Genomic DNA, 25622 nt, shown 5'->3' on the forward strand with positions numbered 1-25622 from the left:
TCCGTCAGCCTAGCGCGGCTGACCATTGGTTGCTCTCGGTCGCGCCCCGCCCCAGGGCCGCCCCGCCCCGCCCCGCTGCGGTTGGCTGAGCCTCCCGTCTGTCAGAAACCGCGGGCGGCGGGGCTTCCGGGAGAGTCTGGGAGGGCGGTGTCCCAGAGGGGCCCTGGGGCTGAGCTCCTGGAGGCGCGGGCCTGAGTTCCGGGCGCCGAAGAGAACTGGGCACCGGTGCCACGCGGGACGATTCCGGGGACAGGCGGCAATTGCTGGGAAGACCTTGCCTGGGAGCCTCCACGACACCGGAGTGTTTGCCACCCAGAGGCCTCGGCGCCCGAAGGCGGAAGGAGAGTCCGGGAGTCGGGAGAGGTGGTGCTGAGCCTCAGGAAGGGCCAGCACCGCGGACGCCCCGGGCTTGGATTCGAGGAAGGCTGGGTTTGCCCGGTGCCCCCAGGTGGCCGCGGGTCTGCCATCCTACCCCTCCCTGTGATGCTGAGGCCTCACCCGCAACTTGAGCAGAGCCCCCCGCGCCCCAGGTTCCACCCTGCAGCATCTCAGTGTGGCCATTTGACGAACTGACCCGCCAGTCCAACTCTAAAGTCACCGTGAGGAGGCGAAATGAGGTCTCCCCCCCCACGCAAACACAGAGGTGCACTGGTGGAGACGCCGAAGACGTGTGTGTGTGTGTGTGTGTGTGTGTGTGTGTGTGTGTGTGTGTGTGTTCGTACCGGGGATTGAACTCGGGAGCACTCGTTGGCCACTGAGCCACATCCCTAGCCCTAGTTTGTATTTTATTTAGAGTCAGGGTCTCACTGAATTGCTTAGTGCCTCGCCCGGCCCTTGCTGAGGCTGGCTTTGAACTCGAGATTCTCCTGCCTCTGCCTCCCGAACCGCTAAGATTGCAGGTGTGCACCACCGCGCCCGGTGCAAAAGACGTTTAATATATATATGAATTTCCACATGGTATCCCTAGGAAAACCGCGACCCGCGGCCCCAGGCTGCCGCCGGGGGTCCAAACCCCGCTCTCGTGGAGGCGGCTGGGGACTGTGGGCCGGGCGTCCCTAGCCGGCAGGCTCGCTGACCCTCTCCCGCCGCCGAGCCTGGCGGCCTCAAGGTATCCCACCCTGCCAGAGAGCGCGAATCTCGGCGCCAGCCCGCGAAGACCACGCGGGGTCCGGGTCGCGTACCCGGCAACGGTTGCTAGGGGGCGGGGCTCAGCCGCCGAACCGGCTCGTGAATATTTGGGTATGAAGATGAGGCCCCGCCCCGTTGCCATGGCTCCCGGGCCCGCAACCCCGCCGCGGAAAGAACACCCGGGAGTCAAGAGAGCGCGGCGGCAGAGGGGCCCAGGGCCGCGCCCCCAGGGCCGGGCACCCTGCCCACCCTTAAGGTGAGAGCTGGTTGCAACCTTGCCATGTTCCTCATGCCAGGGGGAACCTGGGCCAGGTGGCGGAAGATGACCAAGTTACTGAGCCAGTGGGGGATCCAGCCACTGCCCCAGATATCAAATATGGCCTCCTGGCCACGTTGCCCACCACCCCTGGCTCTGCTAGGACAGAGGACCCCTGCTCAGGGACAAGAAGGGCCACAATCCCTGCCCCTAGACAGAAATTTTGCAGGGGCAGGGACCTACTCTACTCTGCCGTGAGACCTGCCCCCCCCCAAGATGGAGGGGTGAAGGGGCCTCAGAGCTGATGAGTCAGGATCTGGCACTTGGCTGGGGTGTGAAGACTGAGAAGCCCCAGGTTTCTAACTTGCAGGGCATGGAGTTTCAGAGCGACAGGGCAGGCTGGGCACAGGCAGGACCAGTATAGCAGGTTCAGGTCAGTGCATTGACTCTGGGGACAGTGATTGGGCTGGGAGTATAATAGGGGTTTTGGTGCCACAACCTTCAACCACCAGGCCTTGGATTCCAAGGCGCTGGTACTTAGCCCTCCAGGCCTAGCTTTGGGCAGGACCCTGGGCTAGCTGCTCTCAGGCGTAGAGGCTGCGCCTACAGCTGGCCGGCCCAGGGTGCAGGCCACAACACCTTATGGGGCGAAGTGAAGCTCCTCCTGCAGGCTGGGGCTTGCTCAGGCTAGAGATAGGTAACAGGGGAGATTCTTTAATTTTTTAATTTCCAAAAAGTGCATAAGCACATGTTATGGCTGCAAAGTCCATAACACTGTTTTATGGGTATATGAGTCACTGCAGACTGGGCCACTGATGCCCACAGAGCCCAGATGTCTTGTCCCAGAGGCTAACACTGCCTTCCATTACTGCTATCAAAGCCCAGCTGACCACTATTCCCCTGCTTCAGGGTATACTTGCAGACACAAAGGAGAGCATGAATCTTAAATGTCCATAGAAAGTTAATAGATAAAAGCTGTGGTCAGAATGTTTTAAGCCTTGTTTACTGATTCCTTCCACAGAAATTTTAGTGCCCTCTTCTGTGCCCTGTGGACACAGCAGGAGAGTGTCCAGCCTACGTGGGGTCCACATCTTATGGGCGAGGCATGCACTCACCTGAACAAACATTAAATTAGGAGGGCCATGGAAGGGTCATCAGAGAAATAAATTTAGGAAGGGCAGGCAGGGAGTGCAGGAGTGAGGGGTCAGTCAAGCCTCGATGGCAGGACAAAAAGGTAGCCAGGGAGAAGGACACTGAACATTCTGGGTGGGGTTCTGGCTTCACCCCAGAGATCTGAGTCCAGAGTCTGGGGCCAGGCATAGTCTTCTGTATGTTTAAGGAGAACACCTGATGAGCCTGGCAAGGGGCCTAAGGGCCAGGCCCAATTGATGGCCCATATCACCTTTGACCCTGCTTATTTCTGGGTGCTCTGTCTTTGGCCCAGTCCAGATGGGCACAGTGGCTTGGACAAGAGCCCACCTAACTGTTTCACAGGTGTTACCTAGGGACACATGCCACTCCCCTGCCCAGGTGTTTGGCCCACAGCAGAAAGCAACTGCCTGTCGGTGGGGGTCAGCCAGCGCAAGGGTAATGGGGGATGCCTGAGACCCTGGTCCTGGGCCAGGCTCAGAGACCATCAGATGAAGAAGGACCCACAGCCCAGGGCCTGGGGCAGCCTGAGGAGCCTGTGAGCAACAGCTTGCTGCTGGCCGGCAGGTCCAGTTCCTCTAGGCTCACAGCCCTCATGGGCCAACACTCATTTCATGGACCCCGAGAGCACGGGCCTGGGCAAGAGGCCTAAGTCAAAGCTAAGGGAGGGACCGTGAGGCTACCAGGTGGGGTAAAGCTAAGCCGAGCCCCTTAGGCAAGGCCAGGCTGGGACCCTGGTGGAGTAAGGACCCCGTCGCGGTTATGCAGGGTCTCACTCGGCCTCAGGTAGGAGCAGGAACAGAAGGTTGGAGGCCCTGCCCTCTGCCTCTCCCAGCAGGTTGGATGTGGATGGACCCAGCCCGGGATGGATCCCAGGGGCCTCGGCCACACACAGCCAGTGTCCATGTACGTGAGCTGAGTTGGCAGGGCCTGCACAACCCCTGCCCACAGAGCAGGTCCCTGGGCAGCCATGGGGACAGCTGCAGGGAGCAACTGTTGGAGCACCTGTCCCCTGCTCGACTGGTAAGTGTCAGAGGCCAGGAGCTCTGGCCACAGGGGCCTGCATAAGGTGACGTCCTGAGCCCCTTTTCTGCTGATACCCAGCCTGCCCTCAGCCCAGCCGTCACAGCTAGGGGCCCTCTACCTTTCTAATCTTGGGACCTACCAGCCCCCAAAGCACCACCAGCCCTAGATGGCAGATGTTCCCAGGTCCTGACAGGCCAGGATTCTGTAAGTGCTTGTTGAGACCACTGTCCTGGAACCAGAGGAGGCTTCTCACTCCACCAGTGGGTGCTCTGGTGGCAAGACAGAAGAGCAAGGTGCAGAGAATCAGGCCTAGAAGGGGGCTGTGCCTGCAGGCAGCTGGCTGGACATGAGTGCCCCCACTGGAGTGCCTCCCTTGGGCCGTCTGGAGATGGTCTGTGGCCTGCTTTCCCAGGGCCAGGGCTCTCATGCCCTTCCCAACCCATCAGACCTTTAGGATGAGGTGGGGGCCATGCGAGTGCACTGACTGTGCCTGGGCATCAGATGGAGTCTTCTCCCAAAACCTTGTGTGAGGACTCACTGTTGCACCCTAACCCTGAGTTCTAGAAGATCTGCAGAGTCCTCCTGGGAAACACTGTATCTCCCCTATACAGGACCTCCTATGCATCATTGGCTATCTCAGGGGAGAGGACTCCCTCAGGTGTAAGCATCACCCGTCACCCAGGCCATCCTTCAAAATGACCTGCAGGTCTACCTCGTCCCTGAGGTTCCCACTAACCCCACAGCAAGTAGGGGCCCAGGATCTTGCAGGCCACACTTATATTGCACACACAGGAGATACCTTGTTGAGGAGACCCAGCACAGAGTGACCAGCAGGGGCCCAGGATGTGGCTCAGAGCATGCCAGCTTGCCCACAGATTGTAGCCAGCATGCCTGGCAGAGCTAGCTCCTGGTGCCTGTGCTTTGGGTCTGTTTGCAAGGTCTCCTTTACAGCCTCACCCCGAGAACAGGCCCTTCCCTGGCAGTGGCCTCCAACCAACCCCAGTCACCACCACTACTCAGGTCACATCTACTTGCACTCTGCCAGCCGGGCCATCGTTGGCCCGGATTGATGTGGTGATTCAGGGCCGTACATGTCACCTGCTCCCGTGGGCCTCAGAGCCCCACTGCCAAAGGTGTGAAGGAAACGGGAAGGAAGTGACGCCCCTGTTGGTATCTGCAGCGGGTCCTGGCCCAGGTGGACAACCTCCAGCTGGTGCGGGTGCTGGAAATGTGTGTGGACACCCGTGAGAGCAGCCTGGGAAACTTCGGTAAGCACTGCCTGTCCAGGGCCTGCCCTGCCCACCGTGGTCGAGGCCAGCCCCTCTGTGAAACGTCCTTCTGGCTCTGAAGGTGATGTTGGCAGACACCTTGGACGGACCCAGATCTGAGCCAGGCAGGGGCAGAGGTTTAGGCTTGGTTCATGTTTCACACTGCCCTCAGAAGGACTCTGCTCCCACACCCATGCCAGCATCGCCAAGTAGTGAAGGTTAAAACGTGCCCACCAGATACCACACCTTGGTGGCAGGTGCTCCCAAAACTTATTTTGAAATAATTCCTGATTTATGCTGGGTGAGGTGGAGCAGGCCTGTAATCCCAGCAGCTCAGGGAGCTGAGGCAGGAGGGTCGCAAGTTCAAAGCCAGCCTCAGCAACTTAGGCTCTAAGCCACTTAGTGAGGCATGTGCTTTATTCCGGCTAGGCTGTGTGGGATTGTGGCCCCTCAGTGGTTGGGGAACAGAGTGCTCGGATCACCTGAAGCAGGCCCCACAGAATAGGGCCCACTGACAGCTAGAGGAGCCACCCCGCCTGCCCATCCAGGATGCAGGGAGACAGCTGGTCAACAGTACCACCCCCCACAGTGTGGTGAGATGCTCTGCCCAGAGGCTGGTCCTGCAGCATTGGGGAGCAACGGGGCTGAGGGGTGCTGTGTCTGGGAGGAGGCGTGAGTGAGGGTGGGCAGGGTGAGGGCCAGGCCCAGCGCTCCTCCTGTGACACACAGGAGTCCACCTGCCCAACCTGGACCAGCTGAAGTTGAACGGCAGCCGCCTGAGCTCCCTCAGGTGAGTGAAGGGCCTGAGCCAGGGTCCTGCCGAGGCAGTGGGGTGGGGTGGTGATTTAAGGGCTGGGGCAGGGGTCTGTGGGGCTGGGCTGGGTCAAGGACAAGTGGCCCAGAGCTCAGCCTCAAGCTGCTGGCTGCCCAGGGAGACAGGCTCCTGCTGCTAACTCCCTGGGGCACAAGGAAGGGTAATGGGACATTCTTTGGGGTGTGGGCTCCCTCCAAGGTGGGGGTGTCTCCCGAGGGGCAGGGTCTTTACTGAGGGGTCCCTGTTGAGAAGATGAGTCTGAACCCTGGCCAGCCCGGTCCCCCAGGGGCCGTGCCCCCTGGGGTCCTGTGGCCCCTGGCTCTTGGCCCTCATGCCTCAGCCCTGTGGGTCCAGGCTGGCACACCTGACTCTTCTCACCCCCATTTGTGGGAGGCACCTGCTCCGTGGGACTGTGGAGCACACCCAGAGCTCCAGGCCTGGGTCAGGGTGAGGATACTGGGTCCTGGGGCTGACGAGCCCCAAGGTGCTCACCAACCCATGAAAAGAGACCTTGACCTGTGAGGGCTTCTGGCAGACACCGCAAAGCAACCTCAGCCCTGAGGGGCCTGGGACCCTGACCCCTGGCCTCAGCCCTGGCTGTCAGCTGCACTGTGAGGGCTGGAGCAGGGCAGGCAGCTGGTGAGCCTGGCAGGGAGAGCAGGTGGGCACAGCCTGCAGCCACCCTCCCCGAGGGCCAGACCACAGACCACGCAGAGTGCGCCACTCCTGAGGTGGGCCCGGCACACACCAGAGCTCCAGAACAGTTGGCTCAAAGGGTGGCATTCAAAAAGAGACAAGCTTTCAGTTTTTTATCTCATTGAACTGGAAAGAACAGACCAGAGAAATATCTGGCATTGCTTTGGGGTCTGAGCCAAGGAGTCTTTGTGACAATGCTGCCTGTCTTGTGTGCCTGAGCCCGGCAACTTAAGGCAGGGGAGTTTCAGCCAGAATTCTGGAAAGTTCTCCACGTCTCTGAATTGGCTCCACATGCCATATCCAGTTATTTCCAGTTGAGATGATAAAGGTATTTATTATGCAACCTCACTGTTGCTTTTTAATTTTTTTAAATTTTATTTATTTATACCTAAATAGACATCAAATAGCAAATAGACATCAAATAGAATTTAACAAAACATGCAAATATCTGATACAGGGAAAGAATCAGAAGCTGTTGCCCTAGCCATGGCCCATAGAGCCAGCACCAGCTCCACGGAACAGGAGAGACACAGGCAACCCTCCCCCAGCACACCTCGGAAACGGAAAACCAATGAAGATGGAAACCAGGAAAGACAGCGCCAGTGACTTAAAACTAAGGAATCTGTGACACCACAGGAACAAACGGAACAGTCCAAGGGGTTCCAGACCTTCAATTCTATGACAGTGCATGCTGTTCTTTGATAACTGTAGTGAAAAGTAGAGTGACCAGGTCCAGGCACAGTGGCCATGCTTATCATCCCAGCCACTCGGGAGTCAGAGCAGGAGGGTCACAAGTTCAGGGCCCTCCTGGGCCACTCAGGAAGACCCGGTCCCAAAATAAAAGGTCTGGAGTGCAGCTCAGTGGTAGAGCAGCCCTGAACTCAACTGCCAGTCCTGAAAAAGAGAGAGAGAAGAGGGAGGGGAGAAGCACGTAGTGACCCTTTATCAGATCTTGAAACTTGGCCAAATGGTGCTTACCAGCTTCTACAGGTTGAAAATGAAGAGGAATTTCTCAAACAAAACTGATTAAATAGGGCCACTCTCCCGGGCGTGGTGGAGGTGAAACATAAGCGTATCACTTAGCTATTGTAGCTCAGCCAGCTGCAGCTGTTGCAGACACCCCATGTCAGTATTATAAGGGCTGGAAGACAGGCTGGGGTTTTTTTTGTTGTTGTTTTTCCAGAGCTAGGGACAAAACCCAGGGCCCACGCAGGCTCGACTACCATTGAGCCATACCCCAGCACTTTTCATTTTCTGTTTGGGGACGTGGTCTCACTAAGTTGCCCAGGCTTGGCCTCAATCCTGGATCCTCCTGCCTCCTCAGTCTTCTGAGTTGCTGCGGTGACAGGCGTAGACATTGCGCCTGGCAGCGGGAGATGATTGTAGTGTAGCAGTTGTCAGTTCCTCAGAAGTTGAGAGAATCCAGCCCCAGGAACATCACAGGCATGAAGACAAGTGTCCTCGACCCGTGGGCTGCCGGGACCCAGCCTCTGGCTCAGCAGAGAGAACAGAGTGTTGGCAGGGCTCAGGCGCACGGCTGCCACTGTGCGCTCCCAGGCGAGAAGCCAAGACCATGCCCAGGAGCTCCACAGGTGACCTGGGCAAGTTCCCTGCACCCCCGTGGCTCTCGCATCCCTCCTCGCTGGAGAAGTCGGGCCTCCCTTCACTTACCCTGCGCTCGCTTTTTTGGGTGAATTCTGTCCTTCCTTATTGATTTATGGGAGTTCTTTGTGTATTCTGGGTGTACTTTAGACTCTAAGATTTTTCCCTCAGCCTTCATTTTGATTTGTCCCAATCTGTCAATTCTGGCCAGAGCTCTGGTCATGCACACCCCAGGCTGCAAAAATTCTGCTTTATCTTCTGTCTGCTGTGTGGTCTCACTCTGCCTTTCAGGCCTTTAACCCAGTGAACTGCAAAGTCACCACTGACGGTGGCAGGAGGTAGGGACCAGCTTGCTTTCACTGTGTGGTGGGTCCGTCTGCCAGGCCACCTGTCGTTCCCTAACTAGAGTCCTGTCTGGTGCTGGTCAGGCCGTGTGTGTATGCAAACACCTGCATGAGGTGCCAGCTGCCACTCCACTCCCAACGCCACACTGTCCTCCGGATACATGCCAAACCTCATCCTCACTGCCCTTCTAGTCCTGAATACTTATTCTTGCACTTGAATTTTACAATCAGGCCCTTGAGCTTACATACACACACTCACACACACCCATGCACACACTAATCTCTCTAGAATTTTTATTGACATTTAAGAAGATCTGCATGCTAACATGGGGGTTATACATCCAACACACGGACGCTTCTCCACTCACGTGCTCTTCCTGTATTTTGGAAAGCATTTGAAGCCTCTGCTGGGAAGCCTGTGGGTCAGGGTGCTCTCTACCTGTGCACAGCACCCTGCTTGGGGAGGCAAGGCGTCTGGGCTCTGCAGTGAGGGGGTGCCACAAGTCACAGTTCAGTCCAGCCAGAGGTTTGGCTCCCCTCCACAGGAGGTGTAGCCTGTCACTGTGCTTGTCCCCTCATGGGGAAGAGGCTTCTTAACCCTGGTGGACTAGTGTTGCTGTGAGAAAGGACCACAAGCCAGAGAACGACACAGTGGGCTGGAGGCCCGACGCTGAGCTCTGGGCGCAGAGCTGAAGGTGTGGGGCACTGGCTCCGCCCGGGCTGCAAGGGCTGTCTCTGCTTCTCGGCTTCTCGGCCCCTCTTCCTTATGCAATGGGAACGTAACCCAACCTCTGGCTCCATCGTCACGTTGTCACGTGATGTGCGCCCTGCGTGTGTCTTCGGGCAGACTTCTCCTATTCACAAGGACACCTGTCATGCTGGAGAGGGGCCTTCCCTGGTGACCTTGCCATCTCTGTTACCTCGGCAACCAGCCTGTTTCCAAGTGAGGGCACCCTCTAGGGTGCTGGGGTCAGGACTTCAGCACAGGGCTTTGCTTTTTTGTTTTGTTTTGTTTTGTTTTTTTAAGAGAGAGATAATTTTTTAATATTCTTTAATTTTTGGTGGACACAACATCTTTATTTTATTTTTATGTGGTGCTGAGGATCTAAACCAGAGCCCCACACATGCCCGGCAAGCTTGCTACCGCTTGAGCCACATCCCTAGCCCCAAGGGCTTTATTTTTTCTATATTTTTGACCAGTGCATTATAGTTGTAAGGAGGAGTACATTTGCTGTTCCGTATTGGTACATGTACACAATCTATCCATACATTTAGCCAACATCCCTCCCTCTAGACCTCTCTCCCCTGGCCTTTCCTCTGCTGTACTAACCTTCCTTTGGTTTTCATGAGATCTGCCCCCCTCTTCCTTTTCATTTTTCCTCTCTAGCTTCCACATATGAGAGAAACACTCGGGCCTTGACCTTCTGAGCTTGGCTTATCTCACTTAACACAATACTTTCAAGTGGGCTGGGGATGTGGCTTAAGCGGTAGTGCGATTGCCTGGCATGCATGCAGCCCAGGTTCGATCCTCAGTACCACCTGCAAAACAAAGATGTTGTGTCCGCCGAGAACAAAAAAATAAATTAAAATTCTCTCTCTCTCTCTCTCTCTCTCTCTCTCTCTCTCTCTCTCTCTCTCTCTCTCCCCCTCCCTCCCTCCCTCCCTCCCTCCCCTCTCTCTTAGTATAACTTACTGCAATCTTTAAAACAAAATTCAAGTTCCATCCATTTCCATGCAAATGGCATACTTTCATTTATGACTAAAACTCCATTGTGTATATACACCTCTTTTCTTTATCCACCGGTCCATCGAGGGACACCTGGGCTGGCTGCTGGGAATGGTGTGTGTGTGTCACTGTAGTGAGATGACTCTGACTCCCCAGGGTCAATACCGAGGAGTGGGACAGCTGGGTCACGTGGAGGGTCCCTGCCTGGTCTTTTAGGAGCCTCCCTACTGATTTCCACGGGGGTCGTGCCGATTCACAGTCCACCCACAGTGTAAAGGGTTCCTCTCCCGCATCCTCCAGCATGTGTTGTTCACACCCTGATGGCGGCCCTCCTGACGGGTGTGGGCCACAGCTCAGTGTGGTTCTGAGTTGCCTTTCCCTAATTGTTAATGATGCTGAACATTTCCCATGATTTGTTGCCCATTTGTACTACTTCTTTTGAAAAGTGTCTGTTTAGCTCATTTGTCGATTTATTAATTGGGTTATGTGGTGTCAAATTTTTGAGTTCTTTTTAATATTCTAGATATCAATATCTGTCAGAAGAGTAGCTGGCAAAGATTTTATCCCATTCTATGGATTCTCTCTTCACATTCCTAATTGTTTCCTTTGCTGTGCAGAAGCTGTTTAATTTGGTGCCATCCCATTAATTAACTCCTGAGTTTTAGGGGTCCTGTTGAGAACGTTGTTGTCTGTGCTTAAAGGCTGGAGTGTTGACCCTATGTTTTCTTCTAGGAGTTGCATAGTTTCTGGTCTAACTTGGAGGTCTTTTGATCCACTTTGGGTTGATGTTTGTGCAGGGGATAGTCAGTCTTCCTAGCACCCTTTATTGAAAAGGCTGTCTCTTCTCCAATGTATGCTTTGGGTACCTTTGTAGAAAATCAGATGGCTGCAGCAGTATGGGTTTGTCTGCCTTCTATTCTGTTCCATTGGTCTATGCCAGCATAGGACTTTGTGGGACATTCATTCAGAGCAGAGAATGTGCCCCTGTCTCCTGGAAAGAGTAGGCAGAACAAATCCCAGCATTCTTCCTCATGCCCTGTGCCAAGAGCCACAGCACACACAGTGCCCACTCCAACCACTGGCAAGGGAGTAGGCCTGTGACTGCAACAACCAGAACCCCCACACTGGGACAGAGTTGGGGGGCCCAGTTCCTCTAAAGCAGCATCTTCACAGCACAGTACGAATGGCATCTTGAATAGAGTCTTGTTTCTGTTGTATTTTTGTTTATTGCAAATATAGAGAAATGCTATATTGACTTAGAATCACTTTCAAAAATCAAAAGAAACAGCCAAGCATGGTGCACACGCCTGTAATTCCCTGCCCCTCCCCCCCCAAAAAAAATCAATAGAAGCACTTTGTTTGTCTTGACTGTGCTGTATTTGACAGTTTTGCTGAGCTCCTGTCCTCGTTCCCACATCTGACCAATTCATCTGGGGCTCCTGTGTGACCCTCGTAGCAGCAGCAAATTCTGTAGCTCTGGCTCTCCATTCCCGTCCCAGGCTCTGGCTGCTCATCTCCAGCCAGGCCATCAGAACCGTGTTGACAGTGGCACAGCAGGTCCTGGCTGGCTCAGGGTGGTTAGCACAAGAAGACTGGGCAACCTTCACAGAGCAGCCAAAAACCTTGATTCAGGAATGGAGTCATGGTTCTAATGGACCATCTCCTGGTGGAGAATGAGCCTCTGAACAAAGGGGGGACTGGGCTCATACAGGTCACGGGTGATTTATTCAGCAGGTCAGTCTGGGCACTCGGGAATTGGGGTTTGGGGTTTGGGGGTCGGCGGCCAGCACCTGGAGAGGAGTTATCTTGGAAGAGATGAGTGTTTCTAGAGACTCACTCTAGGTTTGAAGGAACACTTCTCCCGGATTGCTCTTAGAAGAGACAAACGTTATCAATGTATGCCTTTCTTTTTCGCTTCCTTCTCCCAGGCCTCACTAGTTTGGGTTTTTTCATTTTCCATATCTAATAAGTGTGGCAGGGGGCACATGACCCCAGGTGAAACTGCCCCCAGGCCACGGGTACCCCGAGTTCTCTCAGTAGATGCAGTGGTGGTGATTTATCCATGGACACTACTAGACTGTGCTGAGTTGTTTTAAATTAACTGTAATGTTAAAGGGACATTGACTGAGAAGTTCCACATCTATTTCCATAAGTATTGGTTCTTTTATTTCCTACTACTGTACTTTTCTGGTTCTGGAATCAAGAACTGACTCATGAAGTGTCTCTTCTGGTTTTTTTGTTCTTATTAAAGTTGCTCTACTATATTTTATTACTGGATTAAACCCAGGGCCTCATGCATACTAAGCAAGTGCTCTACCACTAAGCTGCATTCCCAGTCCCCCTTTAGTTTGAGGCAGGGTCTCACTAAGTTGTTGAGGCTGGCCTCAAACTTGTGATCCTCCTGCCTCAGCCTTCTGAGTCCCTGGGATTATAGGTGTGCACCATCACACCCAGCTAATTCCTCTATTTTTTGAAACTTCTTGAATGAAAAAATATCTTAAAATATAGAAATTATCTATTCCAGGATGCTTTTAATATACTTTTAAAATCGGTTCAGAGCTAGAGATTTCCTAAATGACATGGGTCTAACCCCGTTCTCTGTACTGCTGCTTTTCTAGTGCTCAGAGCTGCTGGACATGCCTTTTCACGTGGCCTCTGCTGTCTCACATTCCGGCTGGGGCTGTCATCATGCTTCTTTTTAAACTGTCTGGATTTATTTTTTCTTATTGTTGGTCATTTGTAGAGGTCTGTCAGGAGAACCTGCTTTGGGCTGCCCGTTGTCCCTTGTCTCTGGGGCTCTGGGGCTCTGGGGCTCTGGGGCTCCTGGGGCTGGTCCAGCCTCACTCCGTCAGACCTTCCTTCCTAGGTCCTTCTGTCTCTAGTGCCCTGAGCGAAGGCTTGGCTCAATTGCTCTAACCCTCCTGGCTTTTTGATAAATCCATTCAAAGACCTGGATTTCTCTTCACTTGCTACCTTGGGCAGGACCCACAAATGGCCTATGTTTTACTTCTTGTCATTAGTTCAAAGTATCTCATAATTTTCCTATTATTGGATCCAAGTTGTTTCCTGATGCTCATTCCTTTATGACAACAGAAGTCATGTGACCACCAGAAAAAAACAAGGTCACCCACAGCCACCCACCAGAATGCTCTGAACCACAGGTCACTGCAGGCTCTGAAGGGGTGGACCCAAGCCATAGAGCTCCCGGGGATCCGGACAACCAGCCACGCCTCAGGAAAGGCTTGTAACCTGCAAGATGTAGGGTGGGGAATGCAGTTCACTGTCGATGAATGGAGTTCAGAAGGATCGAGAGAGGGAGATAGAGAAGATTCATGCACAGGTGAATTCCTGCAGAGATGAACTGAAACAAGAAAACAGAAAAAATCATGTCAGGAATTCAGGACACGTGTCAGAAGTAAAAGCAGTCTTTCATCTGCAGTTGGAGAGGAGGGACATGTCCAGCACTGGCTCTGAGAAATGAAATTACTGGACTTCCAGGCAAAGGCAGGAATTTGGGCAGATATGAAAAACAGAGGTCAAGTTACCTGTAAGGACAAAAGTGAGTCTTTCCTCAGATTTCCCCATGGAAACTCCTGAAGCCAAAGAGGGTGAGAGGAGACCCCTCCCACTAGGCCCCTGCAGGGCAGGCTGCAGCCTCAGAGGGAACCTGCCAGGAGTTAGAGCTGTGGAGTCTGAGCCTCCTGAAGGAGGCAGCTGGCACAAATGCCAGCAAGGGAAGAGCTGATGGAAAAGCCATTTAAAGCAAAAGACAGGACCAACGATGAATTTACAACTGAAAGAGAACAGAGCAAGTGTGGATATCGGGAAATACAACCCTGCAGGAAAAGTAAAAAACCCTGACGGGACACAGGGTGGGTGAGACCTCACGAAGGGGAGCCAGGAGCTGGAGGAAGAGGCACGCAGCTGCCCAGGTGCGGAAGAGTCTCGCTTGTTCGCAGAGAGCCCCACACTGAGGAGGCCTTTTCATGGAGAGGAAGGGAACAGACCGGCACTGCAGACCCTGGAGAAAGAGCGTCCCCTTGGGCAGAGCGGCAAGTGTGGCTCCAGGTGGCATGTGGGCCCCTGTGATGTGCTGCAGGGACGCAGGGAGGCCCTGGGGCTGCAGCAGAGGCTGGACAGGAAGGGATGGCAGTAGGCACAGGTAGGGCTGGGTCAAGCTGTCCAGGGTAGAGGCAACTCCCTTGGGCCAGGCCTAGACCCTCCAGTGGTCAGAGCAGGTGGGGGAAATTCTGACCATGCCAGAGACCAGAAGGGGCAGACAGGGAGGGGGACTCTGGAGCCCCTTCCTCAGTCACAACTGTTCCTGTGCTTAGGGGGAGCCAAACTGGGGGTTGGGCTGGGCAAAGGCCTTCTCTGGCCAAAGACAGGGCCCTCCAGTCCAGGACAGACTGACCGTCCTGCCTTGCCTTCCGCAGAGACCTCGGCACCTCTTTGAGCCACCTGCAGGTGCTGTGGCTAGCTCGCTGTGGCCTGACAGACCTGGATGGCATTGGCTCCTTCCCCGTGCTAAAGGTGGGTCTGCAGCATCTGGGGTAGGGTTGGGCCCGGGTCAGACCCAGCTGAAGTCCCCATGCCAACCCAGGAACTCTACGTCTCCTACAATGACATCTCGGACCTGAGCCCACTGTGCCTGCTGGAGCAGCTGGAGGTGCTGGACCTGGAAGGCAACAGCGTGGAGGACCTGGGGCAGGTGTGCAGCCTGCGGCTGTGCCCGCAGCTCACCACACTCACCCTGGAGGGCAACCCGGTGTGCCTGCAGCCAGCCCCTGGACACTTCAACAAGGTGTGCGTGCTAGGAGGGGCCCATGGGCCAAGGGCCTCTGTGTCCACTGCATCCCAGGGCTTCTTCACCACGAGCTCCACCTTTTCTATCACTGGAGGCCTGAGTGCGGCCAGGCTACCTCCTGAGCCATTCCACCAGACCCCACGAGGATCACACGTGCATGTGCCGTGCCACCCAACCCATGCCCACAGCCTGTGGGGTACGTACACAGGTCACAAGGAGCCACCCAGACCACTGCCCCCCACAGGCCCACCACACCAGGAGGGCGTGCACTCACATAATGGGCTTGTGTGTGCTCTGCGTGAGCCTGCCACATACACACCACAGGCCTGGGGAGCACTGGACCCTCAGGCCCTGACCCCACCCTGCCCATCCCAACGACTGCCACGTGGTGGTGCTACTGGCTGGGACCAGAATCCATCCAGTGCACAGTGGCTGCTCAACTGAATCAGACACCTGAGCCCAGCGCAGCTTGGTGGGCCAGAAAGCATTGCTGGATAGGCGAGAACTCAGTCCCTGTTGTCCCTAGGGTCCAGCAGGGTCACCCTGACCCCTCCGTCCTGCCCCACAGGGATCTGGGGCTCTAGGACACAAGTGGCCTAAAGGGCCTATGGGCCCAGGCCTGATTCCCTCCCTCTATACTGTAGGCACCCCAGGATTACAACTACAGGGTGGAGGTGAGGAAGCTCATCCCCCAGCTACAAGTGCTAGATGAGGTGTCCACCATGCACACTGACCTGCCTGCCACCCAGGAGCTGAGCCAGGACTGGCTCATAGTGAAGGAGGCCATCAAGGAAGGCCGAGTGCTGGACAGTTTCCTCCCCCGACAAGGTAGAGCAGATACCCCCCTGGAAACCTTGCCCTGTGCCGCAGTACCCCACTCCAGGAGAGGCCTCCCCTAGACCCCAGGCCTCTCAGAGATGGACAGCTACACCTTGTGCCCTCCCCCAGCCTTAACCCCTGGCCCCCAGCACAGGCACATGGGCCTCCAGGCCAGGATGCTGTCCCTTTGGTCAACACCAGCGGGCCTCTCTATTTATCAGAGAGGGAGGAGGTCTGAGTTTGAAGGAAGGGACCATCAGAGGCCATCCTTAGGGCTCAGAGATTCTCAGGGGTGAGAGCTGTGTTCTGTGGGCTGGGGCTGGCCAGCTGGCATGGGCCCTAGTGACCTCTGTTTCTGACCTGGGCAGATGTTTCCCATGGAGCCATTATCCGGAGACTTGATCCAGCATTCTCCCTTCCTGAGACCCAGCCCTGGGCCCTGTCCCTGCTGGTCCCTGGGGGCGTCCTGCCAGAACGCCTGCTTCCCAAGGACATGGCCCCAGAAGACCACACCAGCAGCCTCACTCATGGTAACTGACCCACCTTGGCCTGACCCCACATCCCCCTGACCCCAAAGCAGACCCATCACATGCCCTCTCCTCCAGGTGCCGGCCAAGTCCTCTGCGGGAACCCCACCAAAGGCCTGTGGGAACGCAGGCGTCAGAACCAGGTACACCTTCCACCCTTCAAAGTGGGTGGGGACCGTCCCACCACGTACCAGCATCCAGAGTCCGTCCCCCACACAATGGACCATCACACAGCCCCTCCTGCACTGGGCACCAGGGTCCAGGGCTCCTGCCAGTCCTAGGCCAGGGTTCCCAAACCAGCTCTTTTCTTCCTCAGGACTGGGCACCCTTGGAACAGCTACTTCCATTCAAGTCACATCTGGCCACCAGCCCCTCCACCCCAGGGCCTGGCCCTGCGGACACCTGTGACCTCCTAACTGTGGTGGGGCTTCAGGCCTGGAGGGAGCTTGGCCTGTGGTAAGTGCTCCTCCCCTGCCCAGTCCCCTCAACTGTGCACCCTTTCTGTTGTGGGGGTGGGGCTTGGGCTTGGGCTTGGGTGCCTTGACTGTGCAGTCACTGGACCCAGATGATCTGAGTTGGTCACAGAACCCATCTGGAATTGGGCCCAAGAGGGGCTGTAGCTTCCCTCTCTCCCTCCCTCAGTCCCCAGCCCCACAGGCAGACGGAGTCCCAGCAGGAAGGAGCTGCAGCCCCCCGGGACCCATGGAGGGCCCCTGAAGAGCAAGAGGACCAGATTGGACCCAAGACTGTCCCTAGTCCCATGAGCCTGGCCTCAGGTACTTTCCCCACAGGTGGGTGATCCACTTGTCAGGTGCTGCCCACCTGGGGACAGGAGCCCCAAACCTCAGGATCAGCCTGTGTAGGTATGGCCCATTCCTCAGCTGGGCTCTGGGAGGCCACTGGACCTCAAGGCTGCCTGGGCTGGATGAGAGAAAGTCCTTCCGTAAGGGGTGTGGACCAAGTCCAAAGGAGTCCGCACCAAAGGAGGCGGCATACTAGGTGGGGACACAGATGAGCCAGGGCCATCTACAAGCAGATGTGCCACTGGACATGCCCAGTTCTCATGGCCGGCACTGGGAGAGAGGCCCCCAGGCCCTGTGGGAGACCAAGGCAGGGAAGGACCCCCACCTCACCCCAGACAGGACCCACGCTGGGCTGAGGACATGCCGAGTCAAGCCAGGCAGTGCTCTGGCAGAGGGACCCTGGATTCAGAGTGCCCAAGACCAAAGCAGAAAGGCCCTAAACGCAGATCAGCAGGCAGACCTAAGGAGGGACAGGCAGGGGCAACAGGAGCAGAGACTTAAAAGTCAGCAGAGCAACTCTCAGCGTTGGGGACAGGCTGCCCTCCATGGGCTGGGGTTGATACCCAAGCAGGGTGCCTGAGATAGCCAGGAGGGAACCACAGCTGACCACTCAGTGGACAAGGACAGCAGGGCTTTAAGGAAGGCAAGCAGGGTGGCCAGAAGGAAGGGTAGCTGGAGTATGAAGTAGGGGCAATATGGGACAGTGCCAGGTCCAGGTGGGCACTGGGTGACCCTTGACACCTGCCTCACGCTACAACAGAAGATTAGGAACTGGCCTGAGGTCATTAGCCTGTGAGCCGAGCCTCAGGAATTAGACCCAGATGACCCAAAGCCAGAGTCCAGGCTTTGTGGCCTCTGTGCCTGCCTTAGAGGGCTGGTCTAAGCAAGATGGCTGGGGGACAGAGCTTCCCTGAGGAGCACAGGAAATAGGGCAGAAGGGGTGGCATGGGAGGAGGGGTGCTGCCGCCTGCGGGGGCCACGGTGGGCCACCTCCCCCAGCAGGCCACCACCTACCTACCTCTAGACTGCAGGACCACAGACAGGTTAGCCTACTTGTCTGACAGGGCCTCGCTGACAGGCTGCCTTGTTTCTGGCTTTCTAGAGCATTCCAGAACCGTGGGATTTCACCTGATCCCTTCTGCTCCCAAGTGCCCAATGCCACCTGACTCTGGAAGCAGCTCCCCCAGGGGGTCTGCAGTCCTGTCTTTCAGAGGGCGAAGGCTCAGAGCACTGGACAGCCTGTGTGGGAGCCCTGGAGGTAACCTCAGGCCTCAGTGCTTGAGCCCAGGGGTACCCAGACCCAAAGCCAACAGGAGACCCAGCAGCCAGACATCCAGGCCTCTGCTACCTGCTCCACCTGAACCCTATCACCCCCACCCACTCCCTCCCTTAGTGTAAGCCCCCACCAACTGCCAGGTTCACCTGGACTGGGGCCAAGGGGTGCCAGTGAGGTCATGGGAGCCCCAGAAGGACTCTGTCTTCATAGACCCTGGAGCATCTAGGCAGGTGTGGGGATGGAGGGTGGGTTTGGCCCTGAAGAGGCCCCTTTTGGTGCAGAGAGGAACCTGAAGTTGGGACCAGTCCGCAGGTATCAGAGGCCAGAACAGACATTAGGTCCAGGTAGGGAGAGCCCAAGCTCCCCATCACTGCTCAGCTGCCCACCCTTGCATGGGGCCTAGCCTTCCCAGGAGAAATGGTCAAAGGGGCAGGCCTGGTAAGAGGCAGACTGGGCTAGGCGGCAGGACCTGGAGCTGGGCTCTCCAGGAGCCTCAGGGCTGCGAACCACTCTCTCCACTGATGCAGCCCAGGGTCCCACCTGCTTGCCCTAGGCTGCTATGGGCAAAGCCAGGCCTCCCATCCCTGGTGGATTTGTGGGGTTTCCCTTGAGAAGCTGGGAGGTGCAGGTCCCTCCTCTGGGGGCAGGATGCCCCAAAAACAAGAGAATCATTTTCGACTTTCAGGTTTACAGAAATGCAGTTTACTTTGTAGGCAACATTGGTTCAATAAATTATGCAGCTGGCACTGCTGCCTGGCCCTGCTGCCTTACACCCGTCGGCATGTGTCCACAGTGATGGGGGGACAGCTGAGGAAACGGAAGCCATATCTACTCTCAGCTGTGCTCTGCACTGAGAGGGTCACCATGGGGCAGCTTCGGTCCACATTTTTCCGGCACACCTGGGGAGCATCAGGGCCTGAAAGCTGTGGGTGGAGGTGTGGATGGGGAGGGATAGCTGGCATGCCAGTGGGAACCAGTGTCTGCCAGGGACAGCAGGGCACGCACTCACCCGGACCTTGCACTCCTTCCTGGTGGGGCAGTCCTGGGGACACAGCCCAGCCTCTGTTTGGGACAATGGCTATGGGGTCAGCCCAGCCCACTCGCTGCCCGCTCACCCCTCCCTCTGGGCTTGCTCACCAGGGATGATGGGAGGCAGGAGCTCCAGAGTCTCAGAGTGGCTGTCCTCTGGCCTCGTGGGCACCTCTGGCAGGTGGAAAGGCCGACAGGTGCTTAGGAGTGGCAAGATATCCCGCATCCTGGGAGGCAAGGGGGTGTGAGGCCACAGCCTGCCAGGAAGAGGCTCATTAAAGGGATTCCAAACGTGGGGAGGTACAGGGGCTTGCAGGGGTGTGCAGGGGTCCTGGTAAGGGGTCCTGGGTGGGGGCTGGCGAGGCAGGTGTTGATCATGGAGAGTACTAGTCCAGGAAGTGGTTCTAGTGGAGGCCAGGCCTAGAAGGCAGAAGGTGGGGTAGGGGTCTCCTGAAGGGGGTTGCGATGGGTCTTGCTGGGACAGGATGGAGGGACTCTCGGGGTGCCCACCCAGGCCTCCGCCGCCGGGCGCCGGTCTCCCGCACCCGGCTTTTCCCCGGGGGTCGGGGCCGGCTCCGGGGTCCGCTTGTGTCTGGGCCAGGCCGGGCCTTGGAGAGTGGGAAGCGGTCAATGGACCAGTCAGTGTTGTCAGTGAAGATCCTTGAGCCTGAAGTCACACGGTGTGGAGTCTGGTGCTCACTGAGGACCTGCCGGGGCCAGCAGGGGCAGCTCTGTCACCCTCACCCGCCAGGGCCCACCCGAGCCCCTCCTGGGCCTGGGCCGGCACGAACCTGGCCCTCGGGATTCAGGAGGAGCGTCAAGCAGCCCAGGCTGGGGTGGAAGAGGCCAGCGTCCTGGCCCAAGGACAAGGGGGGCTGCTTCTTGGTGCTGCTGGTCCCCTGGCCCCACACCTGGGGATGGCAGAGGGCACTGGTTGAGGGGCGCCGCAGGCAATGACAGGGTCAGGTGGGCTCACGGACAGAAGGGCCCACCGTGATGTGGTGCTGCGGCGCCAGCAGTGTGCCCGGCGGGAAGCGGTACAGGCACACCGGGAAGCCGCGCTCCAGCTGCTGCAGCAAGAAGCCGTCCAGGTCGACTGTCTCTTCCGGCGACTCATTAAGGACGCGGACGAACTTCTCTTGTGGGCTGACTGCCACGATCTTCAGGCAGCAGCCAGTGGGGCTGGGGCGGGGAGGGGTGCAGGGCAGGGCCTGATGAAGGGCTCCGCCCACCTGGACAGCTGCCCGTAAGTCCTGGCTGGGCGTCCTCCTCACCTCAGCTGGTGACTGACACGCCGGTGGCCAGGGGCTGTGCAGGGATCCTCGGGAGTCTTGCTGGGCGGTTGTGAGTGGGTTTTCAGGAGATCTAGGGAAAGGAGCCCTTTGGGGAGGGAAGCCCTCACACGGATGGTCCTACAGCAGGCGGGGTCCAAGAGGGAAGGGAGCAGCGCCAGAGGTCAGATCCCTGGCAGGGGAGATGGCTGGACCCTAGGGACTAAAGGACCTGGTTTAGGGATCTGGAGGAAGATGGGAGAGGGATATAGGAGGATGAGAAAGAGATGCACCCCACTCCACCTTCCGAATCTCCGCCAAAGCTCCAAGCCATTGTGGGGATCTGCTCTGAAGATGCCAAATCTTCTGTCTGGGGCGGGTACCCTGAGGCCTTCTGCACTCTAGAAGGCACGACCGGCTGGCAGCTGCTAGAGTCAGAGCCAGCACCTCCGGAGCTGCTGGTGGCCATGCAGGGCAGGGAGCTCCACTCCAGGTTCTTGGGATGTTTCTCCAGGTGCTCGACAGAGGAATCTGAGCCCCCTTTTCCCAGTGATGGGGACTGCTGGGGCTGCCTGAGGCCATGCTCTGGTCAGTGGATGCTCTGGCTCCCAGGCACCGGCTCTACCCTTTTCCGGCCTCCCAAAGCAGCAGGCAATTCAGCTGGTGCTCTGGGTGCCCAGGGTGCCCAGGACCCAGATCCAGCTCATGACAGGCAGTGATGACAGGAGCCCCTTCCCTTCATCCCTAGTTAACTCTAAGATCAGAGCTGAGGCTTGGAGGGATTACATGATTTGTCTGGGGACACCAAAGGACAGAACAGGTACTTGGTCCATTTCTGCCAAGACCACCCCCCATTTCCCCTGGCCCCTGGGGAGTTGGGCCCAGTGCAGTTACTTCTGCTTTGTGCTGGAATCACTGAAGAGATTAGGGTACTGGAGGGCGATGCTGTGCCAGTCCATATCCTCCAACCGGAAACCCTGGTCAGAAAGTAAAAGCTTGAGGCTCTGCCCTCCTGCTGGGCTCCAGAATCCTGGTCAGGCATGTGGAGTCTTCACATGGGGGGTCTTGCTCACCTCTCCAGCAGTGGGAGCCTCATTCTCAGAGAAGTCACTGAAATCCCTTAAAGTCTCTGCAGTAACCACCTGCAGGAAGGGACCACCGAGACTGAGGATTAGCTAAGCGGTAAAGCACTTGCCTAGAATGCACCAAGATCTGGATTCAATTCCCAGCACCCATCCCCCAAATGAAATGCGGAGCTGGGGGAAATCACCCCTTCCAGACAGTACTCCTCCCTCTTTGACCTCACCAGGGCAGGTTTGGTGGGAAAAACTGCAAGCCACATGATTCTTCCCTGCAGAAGTAGCCTGAAAGGGGCAGGCTTCCAAGGCAAGCCAGAAGCACCAGCAGAGGCACCTGCCTGAAAGAGCCATACTGGCCACCCTAGGAAGTGCCAGGGACGGCTTGTGGGCCTTGGGCACTGGCTCACCTCCACACTGCCAGTTGGGGACCGGAGTACACGACCCACCCAGGAGGAGCAGGCCAACTGCAGGAGGCAGGACTTCTGGAAGGCCTGCAGCTGGGCTTCTAGTTGCTGCAGCATGCTGACAGTCTGCATCAGCTGCTCCTCTAAGTGCTCCTTCTCCTGCTCAGGAGCCACCAGGTTAGGGGCCTCTTGCAGCCCCGCCCCCCAGACCATGCCCTGCCTACTTCCTGACCCCACCCCCTCACCAGCTGGGCCTGTTCCTTCTGTGCTTTCAGCTCCAGGGTCAGCTTCTCCACCTGTTCCTGTAGAAACTTGTCTGGACTGTGGAAGCTCCTGGAGGAGGGGCAACTTCAGTAGCCCCACCTCTGGGTCAGCTGGGGTGAGGTCAGGTGAGCAGCAAATTAGGGGTCCCACTGCCACCATACGGAGGGCACACAGTGCAGCCAGCCAGAGCAGGGTAGGTAAGTCCTGACCCATCTGGACAGGGGTCAATGGCTCAAGATTAAGGCTGTTAAATTTATAGGACAGGGCTGGGGATGTGGCTCAAGAGGTAGCGCGTTTGCCTGGCATGCGTGCGGCCCGGGTTCGATCCTCAGCACCACATACAAAGATGTTGTGCCCGCCGAAAACTAAAAAATAAATATTAAAATTCTCTCTCTCTCTCTCTACCTCTCTCTCTCTTTAAAAACAAAATTAAAAAAAAAATGTTTATAGGACAGTAACATTCAGGGTTTGGGTGGAGCATCAGCTAGGTAAGGACTAGGGCCAGAGGTAAAGGTCCAGGTAAGAGTCGAAGTAGTGGTTGGAATTGGTGTAGGACAGAAACCAGGAATTAGGATGGGACAGAAGTTGGGTTGGGCTGGTGGCTTTGCTGCTGACCTCTCAGATGGAAGTCCTGACACCTCCTGCAGGATGTGACAGTGCCGGGCATGTGGCCCATTTCGGATGGCCCACCTAAGCGCTTGGATCTCTAGTTCTCGCTGCTCCCACAGCAGCCGCAAGGTGCGGGGGTCCAGTGCTTCGGGGGCTAACCTGTAGTGCCAGTACCCCTGTTGATCAGGCCTGGCCCTGTCGTTGTTCCTGCCCAGAAACCTGGCCATCCCTCCCTTCCTCCTTACTGTAGGTGGACAGAGGCCAACCGTGTGGAGTGGGTCTTGGTGTTCTGGGGGCATGGGCGAACCACTGTGTCTGTAGGTGTGCCAGCTGGAAGCCCCAAATCACCGCTGACTGGCTCTCCATCTGCTGGGGTTCGTGGCTCCTGCTTTTCTTCAGATTGCTGGCCAGACTCCGGGGCCATTCTTGATGTTTCTCAGGAGCTGGGAGAGGTAATAGCTTGTGTCCAGGTGTGCACCCTATAGGGCTCTCCAGCACTGCTGGTTCATAGATGTTCACACTCTGAGGAGGCTATGTGTGTCTACCCCACAGAATGAGGAACTGCTAGTCGTGTGGGTATCCTAATATGTGTTTCAGGCCAGGGAGCAGGTCACTCCCAGATAACATGTTTCCACATTCCCTGTTCCTCCTGTTTCCCTTGCCTAGAGCAAGAGTCAAAGGTTATGGCCCTTTGCCTGTGACCCTCAGTTGTGTCCCCAACCATGAGCCTCGTGCCCAGCACTCACCTGAGGCCTGGGCTCCTAGCAGGCCTGGGGAGAGAGGATTCTCTACTGTTGCCATGGATACTGGCACTCAGAAGGGAGGGGCTGTTACCAGGAACCTCCAGGGAGAACCAGGTCTAAGGCCTCCGTTGAGTTCTGGACTGGTCAACCTGGGGAATGTGAGAGGCTAAGCTGGGCAGGCCTGGGGGACCACATTGGACCCCCGCAGCCCCTCCCTAGCTGGTGGTGACTAGTGAGTAGTGGGGACTCTGGTGCCCTGGGGGGAGACCAGTCTGGGTGTGATATATCCCAAGATGTGGGAAAAAACGGGAGCGCTGACTTGGAGGTGAAGGAGTTGAGGATGGGGGATGAAAAGCCAGAGGAGGGGCTGTGACAGAACTCTAGCCTGCAGAGGCACACCTCCCTCCAGCCTCAGTGTCTGACACTTCCCTAACTCCCAAGCTGGAAGCCTCCGCTTCACAAGCATCTACACACACACACACACACAGACGTCCCGCAGGACAAGTCAGGCCCAGAGGTGGGGCACCTATCACTAGTACCTCCAACCTTCCCTCCGGTGGGGCCTCCCCTGCTGAGCAAGGAAGGGAAAGGTAAAGCCCCCATGCAGCGACTGTCTGACTGGGGCAGAGTGGGTGCCACGAGGTTGAGTTGCCCAGGCCAACACTTGGCATGGGTTCACCCAGCGGGACAGCAAGGGAGATATGGAAGAGCGGCTTGGAGCCTGCTTAACTGTGGGGGGAAGGCCTGGGCGCCCACAGCTCAGGAGGGCAGTGGGCCTCACTGCGGCCGGAAAGGAGCCTCAAACAAAGAGACCCCCGCCTTTGTCCCAGGCGGCCTCCTCCCGCACCAGAGCTAAAAAGCCCACCCGTCTGTCCTGCCCTCGGGTCTCCACCTCGTCCCCGCGCGGGCTCACACTCCCGTAACTCCAAATCCCAGGAGCCACCGGCCTCAAGGGAGCAGGGTCCGAGTGGCCCAACCCCTTGCGGAGAGTCGAGGAAGGAAGGAGCGGCTCCGGCCCTTCTGCCCTGGGGCGCATTCCAAAGCTGTGCGATCCCAGGCCGGCGCCGCTCCCTGGAAGAGAACCTGCTACACCAGGAGGCTGAGGAGGAAGTCGGTCCGGGAGCTGGGCCTCACACCTGCCCGACGGACCGCCCTCGGATCCCGGCTGCAGACGCGCTTCCGCGTGGTTTGTGGGGCAGGGTGCGGTAGCGCCGGGGTACCACCTCTCGCCCCGCCCACACCTGGGCGCCGCTGGGGCCGTGAGCCAATAGGGCGGGACGGGCGGAGGCAGCCAATAGGAGTGGGCGCGGGGCGGGAGGCACGCGCCGCGGAGCTAATGGGGGCACGGCGGGGCGGGGCGTTCGGGCTGCGAGCCAATGAAGCGGTGGGGCCGGGGCGCGCCGCGGCGCTGGGGCTGCAGGTTGCGGCGGCGCCGAACTACCAAGATCCCCGAGGCCGGCGAGCGCCCAGGTGAGCTCGCTGGGTTCCCGAGCCTCCCCATTGCCCCTGACCGGCAGAGGCGTCGGCTCTGGCTAAGGAGTTTTCCGCGGGCTTGGGGAGAGGACTTGAGAGCGCTGCGACGCACCTGCACCCACCCGCTTCGGAGCGGGGATGACGGGTTCCAGCGCGGCCGGCGTTCGCAGCAGGGGCGGGGCCTCGCGGGGAGCGTGCGGGCTAGGCCAGAGGGGCTGCTGGGGGAGTCCTGGGGGCGGTGGGACCGAGGCCGAGTCTGGGTCACGGTTCTCAGCCTCTCTGGGCCCCGGGACGGCCCCTTCCGTGGGGAGGCGTTCCCATGGTAGCTGATGGCGTTATGTGTGCGTGGGGGCGCTCTTGGGTGCCTGGGGACCACCGCGGGAGGGAAGGGGCAGTGTCCTCTGAGCCAGGTGACGGGGGACAGGAAATCCTGGACCTGGTTAATGATTCGCCTCGTTCCGGGAGTGGGGGCGGGGCACGAGGATACTTGGGAAGTGGGGATGTATTGA

General features: G+C 57.4%; 2 protein-coding genes and 1 long non-coding RNA gene across 19 annotated transcripts; 1 reads left to right on the forward strand and 2 right to left on the reverse strand.

Moving 5' to 3' along the window:
• Positions 1-96: 96 nt before the first annotated feature.
• Lrrc56 (leucine rich repeat containing 56) lies at positions 97-18987 on the forward strand. Of its 4 annotated transcripts, none has more exons than XM_021721024.3 (12): positions 97-1384; positions 3369-3556; positions 4740-4827; positions 5557-5617; positions 14446-14542; positions 14613-14813; positions 15461-15644; positions 16004-16165; positions 16241-16305; positions 16479-16618; positions 16805-16953; positions 18068-18987. In XM_021721024.3, the coding sequence occupies exons 2-12, from the start codon at positions 3377-3379 to the stop codon at positions 18361-18363; spliced, it is 1623 nt and encodes a 540-aa protein (XP_021576699.1). In that variant the 5' UTR covers positions 97-1384; positions 3369-3376; the 3' UTR covers positions 18364-18987. The 4 variants fall into 4 exon arrangements, with proteins under 4 accessions (XP_021576699.1, XP_040139816.1, XP_021576697.1 ...); XM_040283882.2 differs by having other exon boundaries at positions 3372-3556; XM_021721022.3 differs by lacking the exon at positions 97-1384 and having other exon boundaries at positions 1391-3556.
• Positions 6689-9885, reverse strand: LOC144376927 (uncharacterized). Its single transcript, XR_013437272.1, has 2 exons — positions 8652-9885; positions 6689-7827 (listed from the first exon to the last, which is right to left on the reverse strand). It is a non-coding gene; the product is annotated as an uncharacterized LOC144376927 (long non-coding RNA).
• Positions 18921-25363, reverse strand: Lmntd2 (lamin tail domain containing 2). 14 transcript variants are annotated; one of them, XM_040283870.2, is made up of 16 exons: positions 25226-25363; positions 23644-23789; positions 23143-23340; positions 22904-23056; positions 22270-22357; positions 22028-22183; positions 21615-21683; positions 21436-21518; positions 20845-21113; positions 20545-20635; positions 20263-20452; positions 20062-20181; positions 19781-19977; positions 19379-19527; positions 19251-19303; positions 18921-19164 (listed from the first exon to the last, which is right to left on the reverse strand). In XM_040283870.2, exons 3-16 carry the CDS (start codon positions 23319-23321, stop codon positions 19009-19011), a joined length of 1953 nt encoding a protein of 650 aa, XP_040139804.2. In that variant the 5' UTR covers positions 23322-23340; positions 23644-23789; positions 25226-25363; the 3' UTR covers positions 18921-19008. The 14 variants fall into 14 exon arrangements, 12 of the variants coding, with proteins under 12 accessions (XP_040139804.2, XP_040139808.2, XP_040139807.2 ...); XM_040283874.2 differs by lacking the exon at positions 25226-25363 and adding an exon at positions 24533-25166 and having other exon boundaries at positions 23164-23340; XM_040283873.2 differs by lacking the exon at positions 25226-25363 and adding an exon at positions 24777-25158.
• Between the last annotated feature and the right edge of the window lie 259 nt (positions 25364-25622).

This window comes from Ictidomys tridecemlineatus, chromosome 4 (assembly GCF_052094955.1).
Source record: "Ictidomys tridecemlineatus isolate mIctTri1 chromosome 4, mIctTri1.hap1, whole genome shotgun sequence".
Classification (NCBI taxonomy): Eukaryota; Metazoa; Chordata; class Mammalia; order Rodentia; family Sciuridae; genus Ictidomys; species Ictidomys tridecemlineatus.